The 27,869-nt window shown below is 34.8% G+C and overlaps 1 protein-coding gene across 3 annotated transcripts in view; it reads right to left on the bottom strand.

Moving 5' to 3' along the window:
- Positions 1 to 1,043: 1,043 nt before the first annotated feature.
- Positions 1,044 to 27,869, bottom strand: part of LOC129942410 (uncharacterized) — a 337,355-nt gene continuing 310,529 nt past the window's right edge. For all 3 annotated transcript variants that reach the window (XM_056051325.1, XM_056051324.1, XM_056051323.1), the window contains one exon: positions 1,044 to 1,356. In XM_056051325.1, coding sequence (XP_055907300.1) covers positions 1,243 to 1,356 — 114 coding nt within the window. In that variant the 3' untranslated portion in view covers positions 1,044 to 1,242. The remainder of the gene's footprint in view (positions 1,357 to 27,869) is intronic.

Here is a 27,869-nt window from a genome sequence, read left to right as displayed (position 1 = left end):
CGTTCCACATCTGCAACGAATAAATTATTCGCGCTCAACATAACCTCAAAATTATATGGAAAATATGGAATAAAGGGTAATTTACTTCGTCGCGAATAGAAATAAAGCCCATGTGAAAGAGAACATGCACAGTTCGTAGTTCGTAGCTCATGTACAAGATGCTTTAGACATTGTATAATTTTGTGCCTTAATTTCTGGTGATTCTAAACTTGAATGCGTCGAATATGTCCGTTACATATTTTTTGCTTGTTTAAACTTATTCCGGCTTTCTTAATTAAAAAGTTATTCCGAAAACTTACACTTTTGATCCTAAAATTTAATCAAAAACAAATAAGAGCAATAAATTCTAAAAACCAGTAGTAGATAATCTCCATGTATGGAAAAATTACTTTTTTTACTTCAATTTTGAGCTTTCGTTGGTAATAGAAAGAACCTTTTTTGATAAAAAAGTTTTATTATTTGCCCATGTTGTTCGACAATGTAACTCCCCATGACGATTTGTCTTTTATGACTTATTTAAATAAAGCAAAAAAAACATATTTTTACACAAGCTGTCAAATTCAACCTGTCTGTCTTCAACATAGGGACATCAATGTGCTTTGCTGCACTGAATGTACTGCCACGACTTTAACAAATTCGAGGAGATCATATTGACAATGACGTCAAAAGAAAAATGCGCTCTCCACTTGTCTTCAGGTCTCAAAGTACTACAAGTATGGAGAAAAAAATATAAAATTTATCTTGCTAAATATAGGTGATACAGCTTTTAAAGGAAAATAAAGTTTCACAACATCTAACATACATAATCTTGTCTCCCATGTATATTTGTTACTATACTAAAATAAGGTGCTCATTGAAGTTTTAATTTTTCTTCGCAATTAATCGCGATAGCTCTTCTCCTTCACGCAATCCAGACTTATGCGTAAACAATAAAAGTTGCATAAATCTTAAATGTTTACGCTTGTGGCGTTGGAAACCCACATTTACTCTTGAGAACTTTAAATTAATTTACAATATCCGACTTTCTGCAAAATGAAGTATCGTTTCTCGTTAAAAGTGGTACATTTATTCAACTAAACCAACCAAATAATTTTTAAAAGTTATCTTTGATATTCTCTTTTTTGTTTTGGATGCATCATCATCAATTTATTCTTTTTTGTTAAGCAGTTGCTTCCCACACTTCCTGGTAGATTTCATAGTGTAATACGGAATTCCATCAGTTCTTTTATATCCTATCCTGGTTTAAAGCACCACAAATTGAAAAGGATGGCTTTCCCGATGATAACTTGAGCTGGAGCCAACTTCTTTGGTTTGAAACAAACATTTCGGAAGGGAGCTCAGTTTTTTTGGATGACCCTGAAATATGAGAATATAATAATTTTATTTTATTTTGGGTTATCGCTTTGTTTATAAATTTAAGAATTTTTTAAATTATTATAGGTAAGTATGTAGATTCGATATAGTTTAAATATTTGTTGCATAATATATATACATATGTATATGGGTGATCATTAAATGAAGAACAATAACTATATACCTGTCACAGGACTGACTCCATAGGACTAACGAAAAAAGCGAAATTTGAGATTATGATCAAAACTAATTTTTTTTTTGTAATTTCGATTATCAACAAACTACATTTTAACAATTCAAAGTATAATATGAATAAACAAAATAAACTTTAGATTAACAACAAAATAACGACTCGCCATAGAACTGACATGTTGACTGGCTAAGCACGGGTATAGACAACAAACTTAATCCAAACTATGGTACAGTGATTGTGGCCTTCAAATTGTGCGACCCGGAACTAACTATATTACCAACATTAAAATTTATATTGAGATTTGACGTTGAGTCGGCGATATTTCGCACGAATCTTAAATTTAAATAACACTCAACGGACTGACGAATAAAACTGAACACAACATTTTTTATTTTTTTTTTAAATAAATTGGAGAACACTGCATTTTAAAAGATGTAGTATATATTAAACTATATACATCACAGATTGTAGTAAATTGATAAGTTTTCTCAAATCAATGATAATTTTTACTAGACAGCTACTTAATGGTTGGTTTTCAGGGTTGTGACATGCCAAAGGACTGACGTTTTAAGAACTATTTGTGTTTTTTAATAACTTGTATTCAAAATGAATAACTGCAATTGAGTGACCAAATAAATGTTTTTCCATTGTTTTAAAATAAATTGTAATCTCAATAAAATATAATAAGACTTTGTATATATTGGTTGATGACATTGAGTTACCTAACTTTTGTATAATCACCCATATATATAAATTATATGTACAAATATGCAGCAAATTTAGATGTGATGTATGTAAGAACATATTCTTAATTACATCACAAAATTATTATATTTATGTTTATGATTATATAATAAAATATTTGCTAAGGTACAGTCTAATTTTTTTTATCTTTCTTGTGCCATATATACATATGTACGAAGCAAATATAAAGGGGGCAACGTTGTCAGAAAAAGTTAATTCAAACTAGTCCATAAAGTTATATTGAACATTCAAATGTTTATTTTTTAAAATCGAAAATAAGCTGGGAGGCAACCCACACTAATAACTTCTCTTTCGTGCCCCTCTTTTTCTTAAAAAAATTGCCATTAGGAATAACCACCAAGCAAGCTAAAGTATTGTAATATATGGCTAGGTTCGTTACATTCAAATTATTTCTTTTTATTCTTTATTTACGATTTCCAATCAAAATAATAAATCTGAATTCATAATTCATAATAAACTCAAATACTCTTATTCATATTTTAATCACACTTGTTTAATTATATTTTCCACAATGAAGTAAGAAAAGCCTTGGAATAAAAGTAAACTGTATTGTGCTCACCGTTCCCACTACCTTCAAATCGGGCTGTAGAAGTATAAATCTCTGTGTATGTATTGTGCGTAAGCGTAGCATTGCTCCCTACAAAGAATTGTTAATTTGTTGAAGTAATCCATTGCCATAAGAGCCCGTTCACACGATTCGATATTTTCACCGTATCGGACATTTCCTAGATTCGGTGTCTTTCGGTTGGAGTTCTTCAGACGGTACGGTAATTTAACCGTCCATCGTACTTCACCCTACACCGTACTCGTACTCGTACACAAAAACGACTGTTTGCTAGCAATATATTATTCGACATTAGCCCAGACGAAAAATGACGCACTATCGGTCAAAATATCGAATCGTCTGAACGCACTGTATATAAATACATTGCGACGATAAACCGAATCGGTTTTTTTTATCGTACGACCAACAACGATTTGCAGAGACAAAACCGAATGACAAAATCGACCTAATTATTAATTTTACCGTATATAGGTAAATGCATTATCGTCTGAATATGCTCATTTAAATTATATTGACACTGGCTTATACGGTAAAATCGAGGATACGGCAAAACCTCCGATTCGGGATCGTGTGAATGGGCTATTAGAATGTTTGTTTCCGGCAGAAAAAACTTTTCACCATATATGTATTTGTGGAAGTAGGCGGTAACTTTTTCTCCGCCAATGTTCACGTCTACGTTGCTTGCATCAGCATCGACTATAAAATACTTAGCTTGAGTCCGATAGACCAGCACCAGAAAAATGCACAGAAGTTATTTCAGTTCTTGGAATGCGTTTTCATACTCCAATAAACATCTAAACTGATTGTTCTTTTCCGTAAGCTGATGCAAACTCTTCGCAATTCTGGTTAAGTTCTTAACAAAGCTGTTATTCTGGTAAAGTGCTTCTCTTCAGTCCTGAGCAGTACATATTTGCCTGGGTTGAGTTTAAGGTTGGTTTCTCAAAGTAAACAAGAACTTCATCCGAGTAGACATTACTAGTTTTCCAAGTCAGGCCTTAAAGGATCCATCGAAGCTCAAATATTGCCGGAGAGTTGCAAAGACCTGAAAAGGTACCACCTTGAACTAACACAACCTATTATCTTTGATAACGCTGTTTGTTTTTATCTTTGGGTTGAATTTCAACTTGCTCACTTTCCACTTTTTAAGTATTGTGCTGAAAACCAATGTGCTCCTATCTTAGGTGTCACTGATTCTTTTCAGTGAATATATGTTTCTTTAAATCACGGCATTCAAACTTTGGGGTCAACACAGAACCATGTATTTCTGTGATTTCTTTTGACTAGGACCACTGCTGAAGCCCAAGGACTCTTGGAGTTCTCTATTTTTCAACCAAAAATGTTGCATACTAATCAAAAGAGCTTTTTGCAGTTTCAACTTGATTCGGGTCTATGTTATGACTTTATCTTGATGCTGTTGAGCTCCTCAACTTTAAATCGTACGGTTTGGTGGTGAATATTCATACGAGGAACTAATACTTGGATCAATTCCCTGGCATAAGCGTTCGTTTTTCAGCAGTTTTCATGGCTCTTTAAAAATGTACATATGTTAGAAATGGCAATAACAAATGCCTCAACTACTAGTACAAACTGGTTACAAATTTTCTCTTCAACTAATGGATACGCAAAAATAAACTTAACTTTCCATGTCCGCTTGGAGCTGTTGTAAAATTCCAGACACATAGTGTAAGCTTTAGGAAAAGCCGGAGAGGTTGAAAATGAGATGTCACTGTACGATTGATTTGTATTTTAAAATTCATTATTTTACAGACCTTCAAACAATGGTTAAGGAGGGTGAGGCAAGAAATATTCCGAAAATATCCGAGTGACGTAATTGAGTTCGTGAAGTTATTATTATCACCCATTTTTAAATTTCTTCGTTGAATATTATCTAAGAGGGTTGAGTGAGTTACTGGAGGACCAGTCCAGAGATAAGAGACTTTAAACTTATACATGTTTAATAGATTGTAGCCAGATCAAAACAAGCGACAAATTTGCATCGTTTCAGAATCTCGTGTATTATCGTTCCATAAGAGGGGGTTGGTGATGCAAATACCGAGAATCTCGAGATGTTTTACCGATGCAAGTGCGACCCATTGATAATGTATAATAAGGTGCATCTAGCTTAACCGAAACGAGAGAGCATTGGGTTTGGAAGCATTAAATTACACGTCTCAGAAAATCCAAACATCTTGCGCCATTTTTGGCAAAATCTTTATTCTGACTCCATCCAAAGAATTGTCTGACACTGAAATCGTTGTTACGGGCGATTTCAATGTTCACAATTCTTCGTGGCTTCTCCATTCGGGCCAAACAACACTCGAAGGAATGTGTGCTGAGATTTTTGCTGAGTTTAACAATCTTACTAAGCTTGTCCATGAGCCTACTTGATTATCAGACGTTAACGGCCGAGCAGAAAATGCACTTCACTTGTTTCTCACTTCTGATCCCGATAAGTACACAATCAGTGTAGGCACATCGAAACACAGCGTCATACATGCTAATATCTGGTGTCAAACAAATCCAGTTAATGAAAGAGAACCGTTTTACATTACGGAAAAAAAGTCAACTGGGACTGTCTGAATAATTTCTTAAGGATCTTGAACTGGTCATTATGCTTTCTCGGTCAGTGACGTAGACTCGAGTGCAGAAATGATTACTAGTATGATTCATCTGGGAATGAAAACTTTTATCTCGCTAGCAATATATTATAAGCTTACTTATTTGCATGACAGTTCGCCAAAAATTCCATCTAACAGATAATGTCATGGCTCCCCAAGTTCTTGAACTCGTAAATGATTCTGTGGGACCAATCAATTTTCGTACTCGTACTGTGGCGTGAGTTCTTAAAGTCCGCTGGTCCGGATGGTATTCCTGCTATTATTCTGAAGAGGTGTTCTTCGACGCTAGAAAAAACCACTGCGTAAGCTTTTCTATCTTCTGGGCTCGTTCCGAGTGATTGGATTTTATACGTTGGATTAGAATTTTTCAATACAAGTTGTTTGCACGGATTCAAGTCTGAAAACCATAAAATAAATGCTGGTATGCCCAGGGGCTCGGATGTGGAACTGCAACGGCAAAATATTATAAGCTTAATAAATTCTGATCTACACAGCATTGCACAATGGGGAATAAAAAAACCGTGTGGAATTGAATGCTTCGAAAACCCAATGCAGACTTGCATCAAAGAGCTATCTATGAGTGGCACTCGCATCAACGAAACTGAAAATCTCAACATCTTCGGAATGTGGATCGGCAACCACCTTATCGATATCTGGGTTTTTTGAGAAGATGCAAAAATTTTTCTCTCTGTCTGATTAGCTAAAATGTACATAACCTATATATATTTGAAACTTAAATATAACTCTCATCTCTGGGTTGTTGCTCCTGTAACTTATTTAGACAGTATTCAATGAAGATGTTTTTAAATTATTGGTGACATTAACATCATCAACATGATTACGTCACTCGAACATCGTCGTAAAGTTTCTTGTCTTACCCTTTTTACTGTTATTTTAAAGGACTTTGCTCTAGTGAAATAGCCAATTGCTCAACCCTTTCCTCTTTACCTAATGCTCACTTAATGTCTTTATGTTAAAGGTATACAAAACCCTTTAAGTGTTCGTTAATTATAAAAAAAATGGTAAAGGGAACCAAATGAAAACATAAAACATTACTGACAAAATTAAGGGAGAAGAATTCAAGTTTTTTGGGTATATGCTCTACAAATGCTGTTTTCCATCCTCTCGGAACAAGATCTGAAGAGTTGGATAGATAAAATAGCTTACGTAGTGGTTATGCCAGCGTTAAAGAACAAATCTCAAGAGCGCTGATGCCATCCAGGCCAGAAAATTACGAAAAAAGGTTGATACCATAAAATCGTTTACGCACTCAAGTACAGGTGGAGTCAACACAGTCTCAGGCAAAAGCTGAACTGTTGGCGAACTAACTAGCAAAAAGACTAGCTTTCTTTTTAGAACTATCAAATGGAGTGTCATTGTCAGTGCGATTAGGAAAAGGAATAATTAATTATGTTTTTTTTACGAATGACTAAACATTTTAACTGTCTAGTGGCCATTGCAGAAGTTTTAGCCTTAATTTGTTGATATTCATTAAATAATTAAGGTTGGTTTTAAAAAACGGAAACTTAACTTCTTAACACTAATAACCAAGCGTTTTCATAGGTCTGATGCTTTTAACACTGTTCGAGAAAAGAGTTCGCATTCCCAAAAGAATTTAATTTGTGATAATATAAGCTCTGGAGTCAACGCCGCTATATACATATATACAGTGATCAGTTCAAGATATTGACATTCTTAATGATACCGTCCCAGTTGGCTTTCTTGTGTAGCCAGTTTGTTCTCTAAGGAGCAAGTTTTGACACGAGAAATAAGCTGATACAACACAATGATCTGATGTGCCTAGAGAAAATAGAACACTGATAGTGCACTTCTTAGATTTAGAAGTAAGGAACAAGTCAAAAGTGTTTTCTAACGTGTCATTTACGCTCGGAATAAAGATTTCAGTGCGAGGTTAGGAAGAAACAATTCTTTGGGTGGAATCAAATAAAGCATAAAATTCCACTGAAGTTGATACTCTGTCTAGATTAAATATTAATTTATTAAAATGTTAAAACTGAAGTTGGTGCAATATCTAGATTAAAGCTTCTATAAATAAAGCAATAGTGAATAATGTGCTTCTTTACGGAAAATATGAACCAAAAATCAAAATGGTGTAAAGGCACCAGGTTGTAGTTTACGGTTCGTTTTTAAAAAAAATGTACACATTTAAAAAGATAGTAAACATACCTACCATTATTGCATAATTAAAGAAAATTTTAGCTTGGACGATTTTTAATGGTTGTGAATTTTTTAAATGGGATAAAGAACTTTTAAAATCTTTAAAAATTAATACAAGTAATTGAGTTTATAAAGTACCTGGGTAGTTATAACTTCCGGTCAAAAAAGTGTTTCAGGGTCAAATTTGAAGACAGTTTTACTTAAGTTCTTATGATATTATGCTATATGTAGGTATTTATTATAATCTATCTACAATAGTAAGTTATCAAGGATGTAAGGAAATGCTTTCTTTTATTTTAGTAAACCTACCCTGGCCCATTTTTAAACTTACATAAACTTTGTTTAGATCTTTATTTTTAGAGAAATATTAGACTTTGTAATTGTACATACCTACATAAATTTGATGACTTTGTCTCAGTCGTAACATATCTATATTTTAGCAAATGCAATTTTTTTCTGTCAGAGCAAAATAAAATTAAACTCCGAGAGAAATTTACGAAAAAAGAAAACATTTAATGATGCTATAGATCACCCGAGATAAGTTATGTTGAAAAAGCAGTTTTAAGCTTTAGGTGTAAAAGGTTGTAAGCAGAATGGGAGAGAACAATAGCCTGGCCGCCAAGATTTGGTCAAAAGGGTGCGCTTTTGACTATCGAAACGGGGTTTTATTTCTTTTTATGCAACAAGTAAAGGCAATTTTACAAGTAATGATTTAGATTGAAAAAAATTGTGTAGATATTTTGGGTGAAAAAATAATTGTGTAGATATTTTGGGTGGAAAAATAATTATCTCCCTTATTCTGCTGGCTGCTTTTGGAAATGGAAATAATATTTTTCTCTCGCTCCCCCGAAATGTCTCCACTGTCGATACTAGCGCCAATAGCTCGGCATCCTGTTGTCCTAAAAAATTTTGCTCATGAGAGTACTATAGTTTTCATATACAAAAGTTTAACTGATGATCATACTTCTTTGTATTATTATTGCTGACACAAGATATTAAAGAATTTACTTAGGAATGAACTCCCACACACATTTTTTATGCTTAAATGTGCTGATATGCACTTTGATGTTTATCTTGTGTTAGCATTACAGTTTTATATTGATAGAGGGTGTTTCGTTTAATTGTAATGTTATGGTCAGGTGCTCTAGGAACGTAACCCCTCCCCCGTTAAGTTTGATGCTCTCGTGAGTATCTACAATTCTATTTTCAATTTTTGGGTTTCTTTTCTGTTGCAATATGCATAGATATAAAATTGTAATTACAATGATTATGATATATGACACTACATGTTTTACATAATTTTGATATTTAATTCCTTTGTATTCTTTTAAATTTTCAATTTGGTTTATATGGATATCTTCTAAAGTTAGATTTATCTTCGTTAAGTTCAATGAGTTACATAATGGAATTACAATATTTTGTTTAAAGGTTTCTTTCTGATTTGAGTAAAATGTTTCATTTATTTGAATCTTACTATCTTTAAAATGTATTAAATTATTCTTAGTAATTTTATATTTAATGTTATTACAATATTCATTTAAATGTTAAGATGTCCTGATATTTTGTTGATCTTATTTTACAATTTTTATATTTACTTTTAAATAAGCATTGGATACATAGTGGACTTTTTATTAAATGTTTTATAAATTTTACTTAATTTTTTTCATATAATGTATTGTTAGAAATTGAATAGCTATAAGTTGATATTACTATTTCTAATCTTTGGCATTGGTTAAATCATAGTGTTTTCACACTTAATTTTAAATACTGTATTTTAATGTATTTAAATTTATCAATACTTATATTAAATCGAATATTTTCATCCTTAGTCAATATATTTCTTCCTAAAATTCCTAATCTTGTAAACACTATGTTGTCTTGTAATTTTTCTATTGCAATGTTTAATAACATAATGTCAGTATCGATTTGCAAAGACTATATGCTTTTAGCTAAATTTTCCTGTTCTGTTGAATTAATAACATTTCTTAACACGTAATGGTGTTTGTTTATTCTTTCTGCCATAGTTTCTAATTCTGTTTAGAATTGCGTTTTTATACTTATTTGTTTCTTTAATTCTGTTACTTATTTAAGGTGGCGTTACAGTCCGGGCGGACCTGGGCCTCAACCAACATGCGTCTACAGCCAGCTCGGTCCCTAGCTAGCTGTCTCCAGTTTCGCACGCCAAGTTGGTTGAGGTCCTCTCCCACCTGGGTGCGCCACCTGAGTCGCGGTCTTCCTCTACTACACCGTCCTTCGGGAATGGATTCGAAGACCTTCCGGGCTGGAGCGCTGATGTCCATCCGCTCTACATGACCTAGCCATCTTAGCCGTTAGACTTTAATTCTACTAACTAGGTCAGTGTCACTGTACAGCCCGTACAGTTCATCGTTATATCTTCTCCTCCGTTCTTCATCTATGCGTACGGGACCAAAAATCACCCAAAGAATTTTTCTCTCGAAGCATCCTAAGACGCTCTCATCTTTTTTTGACAGGGTCCAGGCCTCAGCGCCATAGATGAGAACCGGGATGATGAGTGTCTTATAGATGGTGATTTTAGATGCTCGAGAGAGGACTTTACTTCTCAATTGCCTTCTAAGTCCAAAGGAGCAGCAATTTGCAAGAGTTATTCTTCGTTTGATTTCAGCGCTAGTGTCGTTGTCTGTATTAATAGCGGTGTCTAGGTAGACAAAGACCTTAACTACCTAAAATTTATAGCTGTCCATGGTGACGTTTTGTCCAAGACGTCGTCGTTCAGTGTCCTTTTTTGATGACAGCATATACTTGGTCTTGCCCTGTTTGACCACTATACCCATCTTCTTCGCTTCCGTCGCAATGCTCAAAAACGTTCCACTGACATCACGCTTTGATCTTCCAATTATGTCAATATCATCTGCATATCGCTGTAATTGGATGGACCTTTGGAAGATTGTGCCTCTAGTGTTGACAGTTGAGTTTTTCACAATTCTTTTCAGAACGATGTTGAAGAAGTCGCATGACAGTGCATCGCCTTGTCTAAAACCTTTTTTGACATCAAATGCATCGACCTTGATTGAGCAGCGTGCATTCTCCATCGTCATTCTGCACAAACGGATAAGTTTGACAGGGATGCCAAAACAAGACATTGTTCGGTAGAGCTCTTCCCTATAGATGGTGTCATTTTCGGCTTTAAAATCGATAAAGAGACGGTGGGTATCGATTTGAAGCTCCTGGGTTTTTTCCAAGATCTGCCGTAGTGTGAATATTTGGTCGATAGTGGACTTTCCTGGTCTGAAGCCACACTTATAAGGACCAATCAGGTTGTTGACGAATGGCTTCAGACGTTCACAAAATACGGCAGAGAGGATCTTATACGCAATGTTAAGGAGACTGATGCCTCTGTAGTTGGCGCAGTTTAGAGGTTCTCCTTTTTTATGTATCGGGCACACTATGCTGAGATTCCACTCATCGGGAATGCTTTCTTCCGACCATATTTTGCAGATGAGTTGGTGCATGCTCCGTACCAAGTCATCGCCTGCTGCTTTGAATAGTTCGGCAGCGATGGCGTCGGCTCCAGCAGCTTTGTTTGACTTAAATTTAGATGTAGCTATCATCACTTCGTCAAGGGCGGGTAGGCGGAATTGTTAATCTGCGTCGCCGGGGTTGAGTGGTTCTATCTCCCTTACAGCGAAATTCGGTTCGTCATCGCCGTTACATAATTTGGAGAAGTGATATTTCCATATTCCCAGCATCGACTGCGGTTCTACTACGATGTTCCCCTGATCGTCTTTACAGATCGTCTTCGGTTCGTGACTGGTACCCTTGGGAGGTTTTTTTTACCTTTTGGTAAAATTTACGAACCTCATTCCTGTTGTGACATCCCTCTATCTCCTCGATAGCGCGCTTCTCATGCTCCCTTTTTTTTCGTCTAAGAAGCCGGTTTTCCTCTCTCCTCTTCTGCTCGTAGAGCTCACGAGCAGCTTTAGTCCTTTTGTGCAGCGCCGTTTTGTATGCCTCTTATTTCGCTGTGTGCGCTTGCCGGCATTCGTCGTCAAACCAGGGGTTTCGCTGTGGTGGCCGTGTGAAACCTAGCACTTCAGAGGCGGCATCTATAATGGCTGCAAGGCAATGTTGCCACTGGTTTTCAATGTATAATGCAGGCAGCATAGGACTCCTTAAGAGGTTGTTAGAGACTCGATCGGAAAAGGGACATGGCAGTCTCTTGCGATTGTAGCCTTCAAATGTCGAATCTTCTCACAGTACTTCCTTATTTTGGCTTGGATCGGGATATCCGTAGCCTTACCTTGGCTACAACGAGGTAGTGGTCCGAGTCAATGTTGGCCTCTCGGAATGTTCGGATATCCTGGTTACTGGAGAAGTGTCGTGCGTCGATCGCAATGTGGGCAAACTGGTTGACGGTTGATTGATCAGGAGATTTCCATGTCCCCTTGTGGATATTAAGATGCGTGAACTGCGTACTAGCTACCAGAACGTCTCGCCCCACAGCGAAGTCGACCAGCCTGAATCCATTGTCGGAGGTGGTGTCGTGCAGGCTGTATCTCCCGATTATGCCACCAAAGATGTCTTCTCTTCCTAGCTTGGTATTAAAATCTCCAAAGACAATTTTAATGTCAAAGCCAGGGCACTGCTCATATGTCTTGTCCAAAAGCTCGAAGAATATGTCTTTGGTGTCTTCATCTTTCTCCTCTGGTGGGGTATGCGCGCATATTAGGCTTATGTTGGCGAATTTAGCCTTGATGGGGATTGTCGTGATGCGCTCGCTCACTCTGTTGAAACTCAAGACTTTTTGCCTGAGTCTAGTTCCAACAACAAATTCACACCCAAATAAACTTCTTGGATGGCGGTAATATCTGGATGGCGGTAATATCTGCCTTGCAGCAGTTAGGGCTTCCACTAATTGTTCGGCTGCACGTGGTCTGTTAAGGGACCTAACATTCCACGTACATATCCGAAGTTCGTTGTCCTTATTTCGTTTGCGTGGGTTTTCAATAGTGAATCCGTCCGTATCCGAGGCTTGTTGGTGCTTCGCAACTAAAGGTTTTTCTTACGTGGCCAGGAAGTCACCCCGACGGCACAACCCGGAGTATAACTCCAAGGAAGGGGAACCGGATAAACCGCTCCTTACAGGCCTGGGCTACGAATATGTCGAAAAAGCCCTATAAGGTGTTCACTAAGCAGTTCAACCTTACTGGAACTGTAGACGCCACCGTTGATTCCATCTCGAGAATTCGTCCGCTGTTGCCTGGATAAGGAGAGGTGCCTTAGTTGAAACACCTCTTCCCCTCTCTCTCGTTTGCTGCCCCCAACAACTTTCCACTGAGGTTGCAATCCAATCTACAGTTGGAGTACTAGGCATCCGATGTTCACCGCGGGGAGGTGAGAGTAGGAGTTGATAGACAGTGGTGGGTTTTGAGAAAAACCTGTGGACGCTTGTGACCTCTTGAATGCACATGTATACCATTTAATTCTGTTTTCTGATTTTTAAGTGATTCTCAATTGCTAATCTTTCATCGTTGTCCATAACTCCAAAAAGAAAATGGAGTGCACTACCTCCTATGATTGTTATTCCACTCCTTTGTCTGTGAATAAGGAAGTATACTATGTAATTTTGATTTTGAATCTACTAATGCTTCTGTCATTAGTCTATTTATTCTTATGTCTTGGAAATTGTTATAACCTTGTTCTATAGAAATCTCGATTTGTTTAATAATTTCGTTATAAGTTTCTAAATTAATTATATGAAGTATTTTATCATATTTTTCAATTAATTGGGTATGTTCTTGTTTGATAATTATGTATCCTTCTTGCAACAAAAATGTTGACTTCACTACAGATAGTGCGAACAATATAATTAAGGTAAAGATTTTCATTTCATTTCATTTTTTGGTTGTATAGAGATTAAATTAATATTATCACTGTTTTGACATTTTTAGTTTCTCTTTAAAGGTGTTTTATGTATTTTCTTATTATTCACAAAATATTTATTATCTATTTTTTCTACTTTTGCTTTTTATATTTTGCGGCTATTTTCTTTGCTGTCCTTTCTACGTCTGATTTAATGTATAAGTGTTTACTTAGAATTGGTTCAACAAAATCTGTTTTGTTTTGATTTCTTTAATTGATATTATCTTCTTATACTTTTTGGATTCTTTTTTTCTAAATCTTCTACCTTTATTTTGTGTTGAATAAAATCAATTGGTTTTCTTAATGTCGTTGAATGCATTGTATGGTTATATACACTAACTGCTCTTATAACTTTTTCTTTTAAGTTTAAAATGTTCTTTTTCTTCTCTTGTGCATTATATACACTTACATGCTCATTTAGTGTTCCATGTACACTTTCTACATCTGAATTTCCTGTCTTATGATTTGGGGTTATTAATTTTATTTAAATTCCTTCTTCATTGCAATATTCTTTAAATGCTAGGCTATTACATTCATTATCGCATACTATTTCTTGGGGTTTGTCTATTATAGAACTTCTAGGTTTAAGTTGCTCAATCATTTTATGCCTGTTTCTACTGGCTATTGGAAAAGCTGTCAAATGTTTAGCAAATTTGTTTATAATTGTTAAAAATCTTTATTTGGAATATATATATGTACATCCATATGTAAAAGTTCATTTGGCTTAAGTGCAGTTTTGCTTATTTCAAACTTTATTTTCTCCGATCTTCTATCATGTTTCGGTGTCTGACATATGGTACAATTATTAATGCATCTTTTTATTAATTCCCTTAATTTCGGAAAATAGTATTCAGATTGACCATATTGCGATTGACGCCAGAAACGTTTCCAAAATTATGGATGTACGAACTTTCCGAGGAACATCGACTCGGACCACTACCTCGTTGTAGCCAAGGTAGCACTTCGGATTTACAGACCCAAGGCAAAACAGGGAGGTGCTTCAAGAAGGTACAACGTCGAACGGCTACAATCGCCAGAGATAGCCAAATCCTTTTCCGACCGAGCTACAAGTAACCTCTCGAAGTTCTCTGCCGCCAACACAATGCATCGAAAACCCTCAAAAAGAAGACCCTCAAAACTGCACCAACTATAGAGAAATCAGTCTACTTAATATCGCCATAAAATCTTCTCTGCCATAATATGTGAACGTCTAAACCCCATCGTCAACAACCTGATAGGTCCTTATCAGTGTGGTTTTAGACCAGGAAAGTCAACAGTTGATTAAATATTTACATTACGCAGATCCTGGAAGAAACCCAAGAACACCAAATCGACACCCACCATCTTTTCATTGATTTCAAGGCCGCATATAACAGCATATACAAGGACGAGGTGTATAGAGCCATGTCTAGTTTTGGCATCTCTGCCAAACTCGTCCATTTGTGCAGGATGACCATGTAGAATTCAAGCTGTTCCATAAAGGTTGGAAACATTTTAACAGAACCTTTCGACATCACAAAAGGTTTTAGACAAGGTGATGCGTTGACATGCGATTTTTTTAACATCGTGCTTGAAAGAATAGTGCAGAGTTCACACGTCAATACTAGGGGCACTATCTTCCAAAAGTCTGTCCAATTACTAGCATATGCTTATGACATTGACATAATCGGAAGAACTCAGCGTGATGTCAATGGGCCTTTTGTGAGTATTGAGGCAGAGGCGGCAAAAATGGATTTAACGATTAATGAGGGCAAAACAAAGTACATGCTGTCGACAAGAAAGGACATACAACACCGACGTCTTGGTCAAAACGTCACCATCGACAGACGTAACCGTGAGGTAGTGAAGGACTTCGTCTACCTAGGCTATAATGTAAACGCAGAAAACAACACCAGCGCTGAGATCAAACGCAGAATAACTCTTGCTAACTGCTGTTTCTTTGGGCTAAGAAAGCAATTGAGTGGTAAAATCCTCTCTCGAGGGACCAAAATGTTACATTTTAAGACCCTTATCATCCCCGTCCTGCTATACGCTGCAGAAGCATATACTATGACAAAAGCGAATGAAAGGATCTTGGGTCGCTTCGAGAGAAAAGTTCTTCGTGTGATCTACGGTCCCATATGCATCGAAGGGAGTGGAGGAGAAGATGGAACGACGAGCTGTACAGCGATGTTGACTTAGCCAGAAGGGTAAAATTCCAACGACTAAGATGGCTGGGTCACGAAGACCGCATGGAAACCAATGCTTCAGCCCGGAAAGTCTTGGAATCCACACCCACAGGACAGCGCAGTAGAGGAAGACCGCTGATCAGGTGGATTGCACAAGTGGAAGGTGACCTCACCTAACTTGGAGCACGAAACTGGAGACATCTAGCTAGGGACCGAGCTAGATGGAGAAGTTTGTTGGGTGAGGCCCTAGTTCACACAGGACTGTAGCGCCTACTTAAGTAATTAAGTAAGTTAGTATTCATTTTTGATTTCAAAGTATGGTTCTTGTATTCCTCTATGATTTTTTTCTCTTGAGTTTTTCCAAAAATAAATTATTACTTGGAAAATAAATTTAAACTTTTTCGTGATTGGGTAAAATGATCGCCTACATCTTTTGATTTAATTATTGATCTTTTTACACCTTGGTATATGATTTTAATATTTTTATGTTCAACTTCTGATCTTATAACTTCTATTTGATGCTTAAACATGTTTGTAGGTATTTCTGAAATTCCTATATGATCATTTCTTTCTTCTATTCCACTATGATTTGTGGTTAACGATGTATCTTCATTTTCATTAACTGCGTTTACTTCTAATCCACTTAGGTAATCTGCTACACGATTTCCTTTTTCTTTTAAATATTCTATGTCAAAGTCATATTCGTTTAAACTTAGTTTCCATCTCTGAAGTTTTGAGTTATGTTCTTTAAGGTTGCTTTAACAAATTAAAGGTCTGTGATCTGTTTGTATCTTAAATTTGTGCCGTAAAGATATGGTCGAAAATATTTTACTGACCATACAATACTTAATAATTCTTTTTCAATGGTGCTATATCTACTCTCATGTTCATTTAGGGTTCGAGATGCATAACATAATGGGTGATTTGATTGTGAAAGCACTGATTCTATCGCATAATTTGAAGCGCCGGTTGTTAAAACGAATTCTTTATTATAATCAGTATATTTTAAAACTGGGTGGCAAGAAATGAGTATTTTTAATTCTTCAAAAGCTGTTATATATTCAGGGTCTTAAATATTTATCCTTTGTTGCAATATTTTCCTCCTTCAAACACAACCGAGGGAGTGAATTAAATTTTAGAATTAAATTCCGATTTATTACAGAAATAAACGAAAAACAATTTAAACCAAAAAAATGTGCAACCAGCACCGCGCAAGCTAAGTTCGATTATGATTATAAGCTGTCACAATCGAACGAAGAACAGAGAAAAGAGAAAATAAAATTGCAACAACAACTGCAATTCCCATGCAGCTCACCGGCTAGTCAGCTGGGGTGGGTTCTTTCGAAGAAAATTTTTGTATACTTTTGATAAACTGGAATTGATTGTTGAATTAATTCAGTTTATCAAATGGAAATATATATTTGTACACTAGGGTGCAAAAGAAAATGATAGGGCGCCAGGAATTTTTTTTTGTATATTTAGAAAATTCCAAAACTAATGAAATAGAAGATTTAGTTGAATAAAAAAATAGAAATAGATATATTTGACTATATGTATTTTATTTAACTTTATTTTGGGAAACCGTGTGATAGAAAATCCCTGGATTAAAACCCAACCATTTTTTCGAATTGAAAGGCACAAAAAAAAATTACAATTTATAAATGGCCGTTGTATTGAAATACAACCAAGTGAAAAAGTTAAAAGTAATTACAAAAAAAAATGGGTCTTTACGAAATAACCGCAAAATGAAAACGCACTACGATAGAAATATACATATATATGTTTCGAAATTATGAGAATATATATATATTTCTATTTGAAATTAAATACAACTACTTAGCTTTTTTGTTTGGTATTCCTCCTTTCTGCTATCCTTATTCTTTCCTTTATTTTTCCCACCTCGAATCCTGTTTAGATTTATTAAATTTCCTTCTTTATATTTTTACTCGTAAAATTATCTTCTCCTTCTAAATTTATAACCTCTTTTCCTCCAAAATTCCTCGATCTTTTTTTTAACTCTACTTTTCGCTTTCAAGGTTCTCCTAAGAGTGCCTTCCAAGCGAAACTTTCTAACTATCCGTCCTCCCTCGTCCATTCCAATCACACACACATACATACAACTCAACCAATCGCTTTCGAGATCGTCGGTCACTGGATTACGGCTTCCTGGAAGCTTGACGCTAACCGAGAAAGCAACCGTTGTAGATTCTCATCGAAACTTTACTCTCACACACACAAGCATGGTTTCAACAAGTTGTTGGATGTGTTTCCAAAACTTGCCGAAACGTAATGGCGAGTTCAGACCCCCCCTTCGAACTAATTTTTCTTTCGAGGAAAATTGAACAAAAAGAGAATCAAATCGAGAAGGAGCCTTAATTAGGCTTTTTCCTACTACTGTATTATTAACGCGGAATTCGAAGTGGGAAATCAATTAAAATAGGTTTGGATATGTAGAAAGGATTGTTATATAAACTACGATTTTTTTTTTTAAACGTCAAAACTAATTGTTACTATTAAAATTTACCGACGTTAAAACCCATTTTGTACAATTCATAATTTAAGTTAATTTAAATGAGAAAAAAAAATTATATACTACTTTAAGTTAATTACATTAGGAACATTTATAACTTTTCGGCTCGTCCGCCGGAATAAAAGAATCTGGATCGCGAGACCGCCCGTCCGCATATCAATTTCGGAATCACCCGTTCCATTTGGTCATCATGATCGCTGGAACACCTGTTTTATTGCTTATGCAAAATATTCTCTTAGTACACCACTGGCTGATGGAACCATGGTTGCCCTCAACTTCACCAATATTTTGCAGCAGCAAAGAAGGTAGAATAGGGAAGTCAAGGAATCGAAGGCTAGTCATTGTTGCGGTAAATTTTACCGTAACACCTTGTACCTTTCTTCAAGTATTTTGTCATAGGCACTGCTACTTTTGAATAACCTTTGATAAATTTCTTTAATAGCCCGAAAGTCCCAAAGATAATTTTATTTGTTTAGTTGTGCACGAAACAGGTATTTTATCGATAGCTTTTATTTCGTCTCGATTTGGTTTTATACTATTTGTGGTTATAACATGTCCCAAGTATTCTGTACTTTTACTGAAAGATTTGCATTTATCTATCTGTATTTTTAAATTATTTTCCTTAAGTTTCTGAAATACTTTATTTATTGAAGAAATATGTTCTTCTAATCATGTACTAAATATTAGAATGCCATCTTAATAAACAAGACATATTTTTCCTATTAGTCCTTCTAAGGCTTGATTTATCAAAGTTGCCGTTGCATTCTTAAGTCCGAATAGCATCTGATTAAATTCGTAATGACCATTTACTGTTTAAAAGGTTGTTTTATTCCTATCTTCGGGATTCACCAATATCTGATGAAAACCTTTCGCCAAATATAATGTGGTAAAGTATTGGGCTCTTCCCAATTTGCTAAATATATCATCAATTCGGAATAGGAAATTTGTCTTCCACGGTTAATTCGTTAGGTTTTCCATAATCTACGACAATACGTCATTTCGTAAGTGCTGAATTATCTATCTTTTTGGTACGGCCGAGATGGGAGCTACTAGTTATGGACTAGGACTAGGAGTTATGGATTACTACTTTCTTTTATTATACCTTGATCTAGCATTTCATTTATTTGCTTTTCTACTTCTTCTTTATGCACTTCTGGATATCTATATAATCTTTTATAAACGGTGATTTCTTAAGAGCTTGAGAACTTTTTTTTTAAAAAAAAACGCATAAAATTTGCAAATTCTCATCGATTCTTTATTTGAAACGTTAGATTGGTCCATGACATTTACTTTTTGAAGATAATTTCATTTAAATGTTGACCGCGGCTGCGTCTTAAGTGGTCCAATCGGAAAGTCCAATTTTGGGTATTTTTTCGAGCATTTCGGCCGGAATAGCCCGAATTTCTTCGGAAATGTTGTCTTCCAAAGCTGGAATAGTTGCTGGCTTATTTGTGCAGACTTTAGACTTGACGTAGCCCCACAAAAAATAGTCTAAAGACGTCAAATTGCATGATCTTGGTAGCCAACTTACTGGTCCATTCCTTGAGATGAATTGTTCTCCGATATTTTCCCTCAAAATGGCCATAGAATCGCGAGCTGTGTGGCATGTAGCGCCATCTTGTTGAAACCACATGTCAACCAAGTTCAGTTCTTCCATTTTTGGCAACAAAAAGTTTGTTAGCATTGAACGATAGCGATCGCCATTCACCGTAACGTTGCGTCCAACAGCATCTTTGAAAAAATATGGTCCAATGATTCCACCAGCGTACAAACCACACCAAACAGTGCATTTTTCGAGATGCATGGGCAGTTCTTGAACGGCTTCTGGTTGCTCTTCACTCCAAATGCGGCAATTTTGCTTATTTACGTAGCCATTCAACCAGAAATGAGCCTCATCACTGAACAAAATTTGTCGATAAAAAAGCGGATTTTCTGCCAACTTTTCTAGGGCCCATTTACTGAAAATTCGACGTTGTGGCAGATCGTTCGGCTTCAGTTCTTGCACGAGCTGTATTTTATACGGTTTTACACCAAGATCTTTGCGTAAAATCTTCCATGTGGTCGAATAACACAAACCCAATTGCTGCGAACGGCGACGAATCGACATTTCACGGTCTTCAGCAACACTCTCAGAAACAGACGCAATATTCTCTTCTGTACGCACTGTACGCATTCGTGTGGTTGGTTTAATGTCCAATAAAGTAAACTGAGTGCGAAACTTGGTCACAATCGCATTAATTGTTTGCTCACTTGGTCGATTATGTAGACCATAAATCGGACGTAAAGCGCGAAACACATTTCGAACCGAACACTGATTTTGGTAATAAAATTCAATGATTTGCAAGCGTTGCTCGTTAGTAAGTCTATTCATGATGAAATGTCAAAGCATACTGAGCATCTTTCTCTTTGACACCATGTCTGAAATCCCGCGTGATCTGTCAAATACTAATGCATGAAAATCCTAACCTCAAAAAAATCACCCTTTATTATGGTTAACTTTCCTTCGTTTCGTTAAAATATCTCCTTTTGTATAAAATAATTTTGTATTATTTTTGATTATTTGAGTTAAAGCTTTCTTTTCTTCTGCGTTTATGTAAGGTTTAATTAATTTGTCAATTAAATTTTCTGAATTTACATCAGTTCTATATATAGGAATATTATTTCCTTAAATACCGTCAAATGTACTTTTCGTTATTGGAGTATTTCAAAATTCCATGTATGATTCATTTTTAATAAATTCCCTTGGTAATGGCACAATTATTTTGGTATGTATTAAGTTGTCTGAGTATAGCGTTTTAATGTTATGTGGTTTGTCTAGGTTTGTTTCAAAATGTTTTGGAAATATATTTTCATTTAAGATAGAAGTCGCCGCTCCTGTGTCTACAAGTAATCTAAGTTTTTTTTTTGAGAATATAAATATCTATGCAGGGTAAAGGTCTGTTGGGGCTTTTACTCGAAAATTGGATGTATTATGAGTAATATTATCTACTTCCATTGGTTCTGGAATATTTCTTTGTATAGCAAAGAGATTTCGATTCTGATTGGAAAAATGTGCACTTCTATATGGTTGTCCATTATATTGATGGTTTCAATTTTGATAATAATTACTTAAGTTTTGATTATGGTTGCCTACTATTTCTATAAAAGATTTGACCCTGATTTTTTTTCTATTAAAGATCTGATTCTGATTATTAAATGATTTGTAGAATTAGTTGTGTTGCTTTCATTTCTTTAATTTTAGTATTTTTTAAATAATTATTTTCATTCCCTTCTTTTGTCCAATGACAAGATTCTAATTTTTAAGAGGCTTCACTTAGAGTTTTTATTAGGTACATGATTAATAATAATCGAACTAGCATTTGGTGGAATTGTCTCGCAAAATTTTGCTAATAATGACGCTTCATTATTAATAGAATTATATTCTATTATTTTATACTCCCATAAATATTATTTATTATTGAATTTGCACAGAATGTCTGCATAAAAATTATATAACTGAGTTATATTTTTAGTGTAGACTTTATCGGCCAATTCGTTTAATTTTAAAAATGATTCTTTTCCACCAAAATTTCTTGTTAATACTGTTTTTATTTCCTGCCAGTTATTTGGGTCACCATCCCGTAATACTACATCTAGTGCACTATCTGTGAGTTTACCTTTAATTTCGACCATTATAAATTCTTTCGTTGCTTCATTATATTGATAAATGTTTGATTTGAGAACAATTAAGTGGTGATTCTCATCGGCTTTGTTGAACTTTTTGATGATTAAATGAAAACAATTTTCATCTGATTTTTCCCAACGTTTCGACGGTGATTGCCGTCTTCTTCAGGGGATGTCTTTCTTCACATAAATGATAAGAGTGTTTATTAAATACATACGAATATTATGTAAAGCTTTCAAGTATGACTTACATTGATTTAAATATTACAAAAACATTAAAACAAAAAATAATTTAAACAATTAAAACAATTAAAATTTAAAGCGCTTCCGACTTTGAAGACTTGTCACTGTTAAATGTAAACTGTTGAATTGTTTTTGTCTGAAACTAAGGAACAGTAAACGGCGGATATGTTTTGAGTGTCTTGTTTGCGGTTCATATTATTTTTGTTATTTATTATGTGAAGTGTTTCTAATGTATAGCGTTTGGATGTATGTTTCTCCGTTGCAAGAATTTGGACTCCTTCAAAGTCTGGTTGATGTCCAGTTTCGATGGTGTGGCATGCTAGTGCTGTCTTTTCCGGGTTCTTTAGGCGAATGTCTGATTTATGGTTAGCCATTCTTTGTCGAAGGAGTTGTTTAGTTGTGCCAATGTAGCAGAGATTGCATGGTTCGTCCGGTTTTCCTTTGCAGTTTATTTTGTAAACTACGTCTGAGCGGCGATCCTTGTCCGTTTTCGTCTTTAGGCATGTAAATAAAGATGCAACTGTCTGGTTTGACTTATATGCTAAGTTCACGTCAGGGTTGTTTTTGGCGACAACTTCTTTGAAATTTTCCGAGAGTTTGGGAACATACACAACACTTTTATAAACACCATTCTTCTCTTCCAACTTGTTTCCGGAAGAAACTTGATGTTTTTGACGAAGTATCAAGTTTCTTATGATTTTTATCGGAAAGCTATTGTCAATGAGTATTTGTGTTACTTTTTTCTCATTGTCGGAGTGGTATTTTGAGTCACTCAACCCAAAGACTTTTTTTATGAGATTGGAAGCTGTGTTCATACGTATGTGTTTGGCTTGATTAGATCGGAAATTGACAAGTCTTCCAGATGCCGTATCCTTCTGATACCAGTCGAAAGACAGACGGTCGTTTTCCCGATAGATTTTAACGTCTAGGAATGTTATTGACTCACTTTCTTCTTTCTCTACGGTGAACTGGATCTTTTCGTTGAATTGGTTGAGGCATCGTAGCACATTATCAATTTCTTCTCTTTTAACTATCGCGAAAATATCATCAACGTATTTTGCTATAAACTTAGGTCTGTAGTTTAGTTTAAAACATTCTTCAAGCAAATAGTCTAAAACCATGTATTTGTTTGTACAAATTGTCTTTAAATTGTAAATAGTTCTTGTCCTTAATGCAGAAATTAAACAATTCGAGAAATTTGCTTTGGCTCAACCTTGTGTTTTCGCTTATAATTTCCCATTTACTTTTAATAATGTTGACTGCAAGTTGAACAGGAACATTAGTGAACAGAGAAACAGCGTCATAAGAAACCAAAACTTCATTTTTATCGATTGTTAAATCTTTCGCTTTGCATTTGAACTCTAACGAATTTTTAACTGAGTGGGAAGATTCTTTCGTGACACACTGTAATATTCTACCAAGAAACCTGGAGAGTTCGTAACAAGGCACTTTCATCGATGATGCTATCGGGCGGAGAGGCATGTTTTGTTTATGTATTTTCGGTAGTCCATATATAGCAGGTATTTGTGCTGTGTAGTTGGTCATTTTTGTTTTCTCTCTGTCGTCGATAATCTTGTTAGTGTGTAACCATTTAACGAATTCATTGTTTTTGTTTTGCAGGGTGGTGAGGGGGGTCGTTCTCATGACTCTATATGTAGAGCGGTCAGACAGAAGTTCTGTCATCTTCTCTTCATACTCTTTCCTATTCATCGCAACTGTGACATTGCCTTTGTCAGCTGCTACAATGATAATGTTTTTGTGTTTTTTAAGAAAATTTGCAGCGTCTTTGTGTATCTTCATAATGTACTTTTCGAAAATGTTGTTGTGGTGGTGACGTTGAAAAGAGTTAAGCATATTGCTATACTTGGCTCTGGTTGTTTCTTGTCTGGTTTCGTCTTTTTCAGACCTTATAATTTCTTCACCATCAGCAATGAGTTGGAAAAGAGGGAATATATTTTTTCCAATTGGCAATGCAAATTTTTTTCCCACAGAGAGAAGCCATTTGATTTCAATTGGAAACTCTATATCACTTTTATTAACAAACCAATTTTCATGCATTTTGATGTTGAATTTTGTCCAAAAAACATATTTTAATTGATTGATTTTTTCTGTGTGGATTTGTTGTTTTTTCTTGCAAATGTTAATAAAGCTTTGTTGTTGTTGAGTTATGAATTGTTTATGTTCTTCCGATGTTATATTTTCATGTATTCGTTTGTTAAGCATTCTGAGTGTGTTGTTTGTTTGTTTTATTTTGTGGTAGGTTTCAGTAATTTCTAGGTTGAGAATTTTTTGATGGAATTTGAGTTCAATTTTGTCATATGAAGCGAGGGATTCTTTGCTGGAGAAAAGTGCTTTGGTGTTATTTGTGGATCTTTGTAAATGTTTGGGAATAAATCCATATTGTCTGCAAGTTAGTAGAAATGCGTGTGTTTGTTTTTGGTTCGCGGATTTTTGTTTGAAGTTGCTGTATTCTTTAAGATGCATACATACGTGTTCGCCATACTTATAAAGCATATGTTGATAATAGTTTTTCATATTTGTAAATAAAGAAATATCGGCTAGCCGTCCGAATTGTGCAATGATTTATAATTTTGACCAAGTTGATGTTTATGTTTGATTTGAGAACAATTAAGTGGTGATTCTCATCGGCTTTGTTGATGAAAACAATTTTCATCTGATTTTTCCCAACGTTTCGACGGTGATTGCCGTCTTCTTCAGGGGATGTCTTTATTCACATAAATGATAAGAGTGTTTATTAAATACATACGAATATTATGTAAAGCTTTCAAGTATGACTTACATTGATATAAATATTCCAAAAACATTAAAACAAAAAATAATTTAAACAATTAAAACAATTAAAATTTAAATTATTAAAAGTAAATGCGAAATTATAAGCGAAAACACAAGGTTGAGCCAAAGCAAATTTCTCGAATAGTTTAATTTCTGCATTAAGGACAATAACTATTTACAATTTAAAGACAATTTGTACAAACAAATACATGGTATGCCAATGGGAAACCCTCTTTCCCCGACGATTGCTGACTTGGTTTTAGACTATTTGCTTGAAGAATGTTTTAAACTAAACTACAGACCTAAGTTTATAGCAAAATACGTTGATGATATTTTCGCGATAGTTAAAAGAGAAGAAATTGATAATGTGCTACGATGCCTCAACCAATTCAACGAAAAGATCCAGTTCACCGTAGAGAAAGAAGAAAGTGAGTCAATAACATTCCTAGACGTTAAAATCTATCGGGAAAACGACCGTCTGTCTTTCGACTGGTATCAGAAGGATACGGCATCTGGAAGACTTGTCAATTTCCGATCTAATCAAGCCAAACACATACGTATGAACACAGCTTCCAATCTCATAAATAAAGTCTTTGGGTTGAGTGACTCAAAATACCACTCCGACAATGAGAAAAAAGTAACACAAATACTCATTGACAATAGCTTTCCGATAAAAATCATAAGAAACTTGATACTTCGTCAAAAACATCAAGTTTCTTCCGGAAACAAGTTGGAAGAGAAGAATGGTGTTTATAAAAGTGTTGTGTATGTTCCCAAACTCTCGGAAAATTTCAAAGAAGTTGTCGCCAAAAACAACCCTGACGTGAACTTAGCATATAAGTCAAACCAGACAGTTGCATCTTTATTAACATGCCTAAAGACGAAAACGGACAAGGATCGCCGCTCAGACGTAGTTTACAAAATAAACTGCAAAGGAAAACCGGACGAACCATGCTATCTCTGCTACATTGGCACAACTAAACAACTCCTTCGACAAAGAATGGCTAACCATAAATCAGACATTCGCCTAAAGAACCCGGAAAAGACAGCACTAGCATGCCACACCATCGAAACTGGACATCAACCAGACTTTGAAGGAGTCCAAATTCTTGCAACGGAGAAACATACATCCAAACGCTATACATTAGAAACACTTCACATAATAAATAACAAAAATAATATGAACCGCAAACAAGACACTCAAAACATATCCTCCGTTTACTGTTCCTTAGTTTCAGACAAAAACAATTCAACAGTTTACATTTAACAGTGACAAGTCTTCAAAGTCGGAAGCGCTTTAAATTTTAATTGTATTAATTGTTTAAATTATTTTTTGTTTTAATGTTTTTGTAATATTTAAATCAATGTAAGTCATACTTGAAAGCTTTACATAATATTCGTATGTATTTAATAAACACTCTTATCATTTATGTGAATAAAGACATCCCCTGAAGAAGACGGCAATCACCGTCGAAACGTTGGGAAAAATCAGATGAAAATTGTTTTCATTTAATAATCAAAAAGATCAACAAACCCGATGAGAATCACCACTTAATTGTTCTCAAATCAAACATAAACATCAACTTGGTCAAAATTATAAATCATTATATTGATAAATACAATAATGTTGCATACACCGCCATTAAAATTTGGCAAATTTTTAATGAGTTTTAATGGTTCGATATTTATAGTTGCCATTGTATACCTTATTTTCTAATTCTGCTTCTTGGTTGAAATTTTTCTCTGGTTGTGTTGATTTTATATCGGCTTTCAATGATGCTGGTAGAATGTAGGGTTTGAATTTCTTCATGAAGGGAATGTCTCATGTAAAAAAGTTGATTGGTGCTTTCCGCTTAGCTTTGTAGCGTTGATTGAAAATATATTGGGCTAAATATTTATAAAGGAATACAAAATTAAAAAAAAATTGGTTGTTCCTTAACAGGACTAGAATCACTAAAAAATCATTAAATCCAGGTAGTTACTTGCGAAAATTGGGCAATGTGTTAAATATATTTTTTATTTTTTTTTATATTTTTTTCCAAAAAACCATAAATTTTTATAAGTATTATTTATTTATTTATCCAAAGAAAAATTGTAGAAAACAATGAAAAATAGGGCAAATTTGCATTGTGGCATATGTGCAATATTTGACAAAACTTCCAAAGTATAACAGTCAGCTAAGTAAATTCAACTTTTTGCAAATTCTAAAGATATGTGCAGATATTTGCTTATACATTTTTTTTTTTAATTGTTATAGTTACTTTTTTAGACAAAAAATCCAAAATACATTCCTTTTTTTCCAATATTTTTTCCAAATTCATGGGGTAAACTGATTTTTTTTTAGTTTTAACTTTTTTTAAAAAAAAAGAACCATATTATATTATATGTTAATATTACTCATACTTGCGACTTTGAAAAAAAAAATATTTGTCGTATGGGTATTTCTCCCGCAGAAGCGAACTCAGAACTCACGTAAACGTATTTGAATGTATTAGTGAAAGAACGTTACTCTCTTCATTGTCAAGTTCAAAATTTGAATTTCCAATTACTCTATATCAGAGATGGCAGAGTAGATTACGTCAGGTAATCTACTCGGTAAACTACGTGTTGGTAATTGGATAAACTACACTTTTGATTTGTTTCATTTACTACCCTACATTTGTTACGTGTGCTACCTTCACATAAAACGTTAAATTTCAAAAAGAATTTAAAAAACTAGAGAATAAGTAACGACTAACGAGTGAAAAACACTGAACTATACATAAGAACCAAATATGGTGCGTAAATGAACTAAATTAAGGAATTCGAAGTTTTATAAAAGAAAAATGCAAATTTAATAATCATCTGTTTATTTTTGTCTTTCATTTTAAGAGTATAGTGTATATGATATACACTTCGC

The sequence above is a fragment of the Eupeodes corollae genome, chromosome 1, assembly GCF_945859685.1.
Source record: "Eupeodes corollae chromosome 1, idEupCoro1.1, whole genome shotgun sequence".
In the NCBI taxonomy this organism is placed as follows: Eukaryota; Metazoa; Arthropoda; class Insecta; order Diptera; family Syrphidae; genus Eupeodes; species Eupeodes corollae.
Note: the sequence above shows the minus strand (reverse complement) of the source record. Positions and strands in the feature narration are given on the sequence as shown.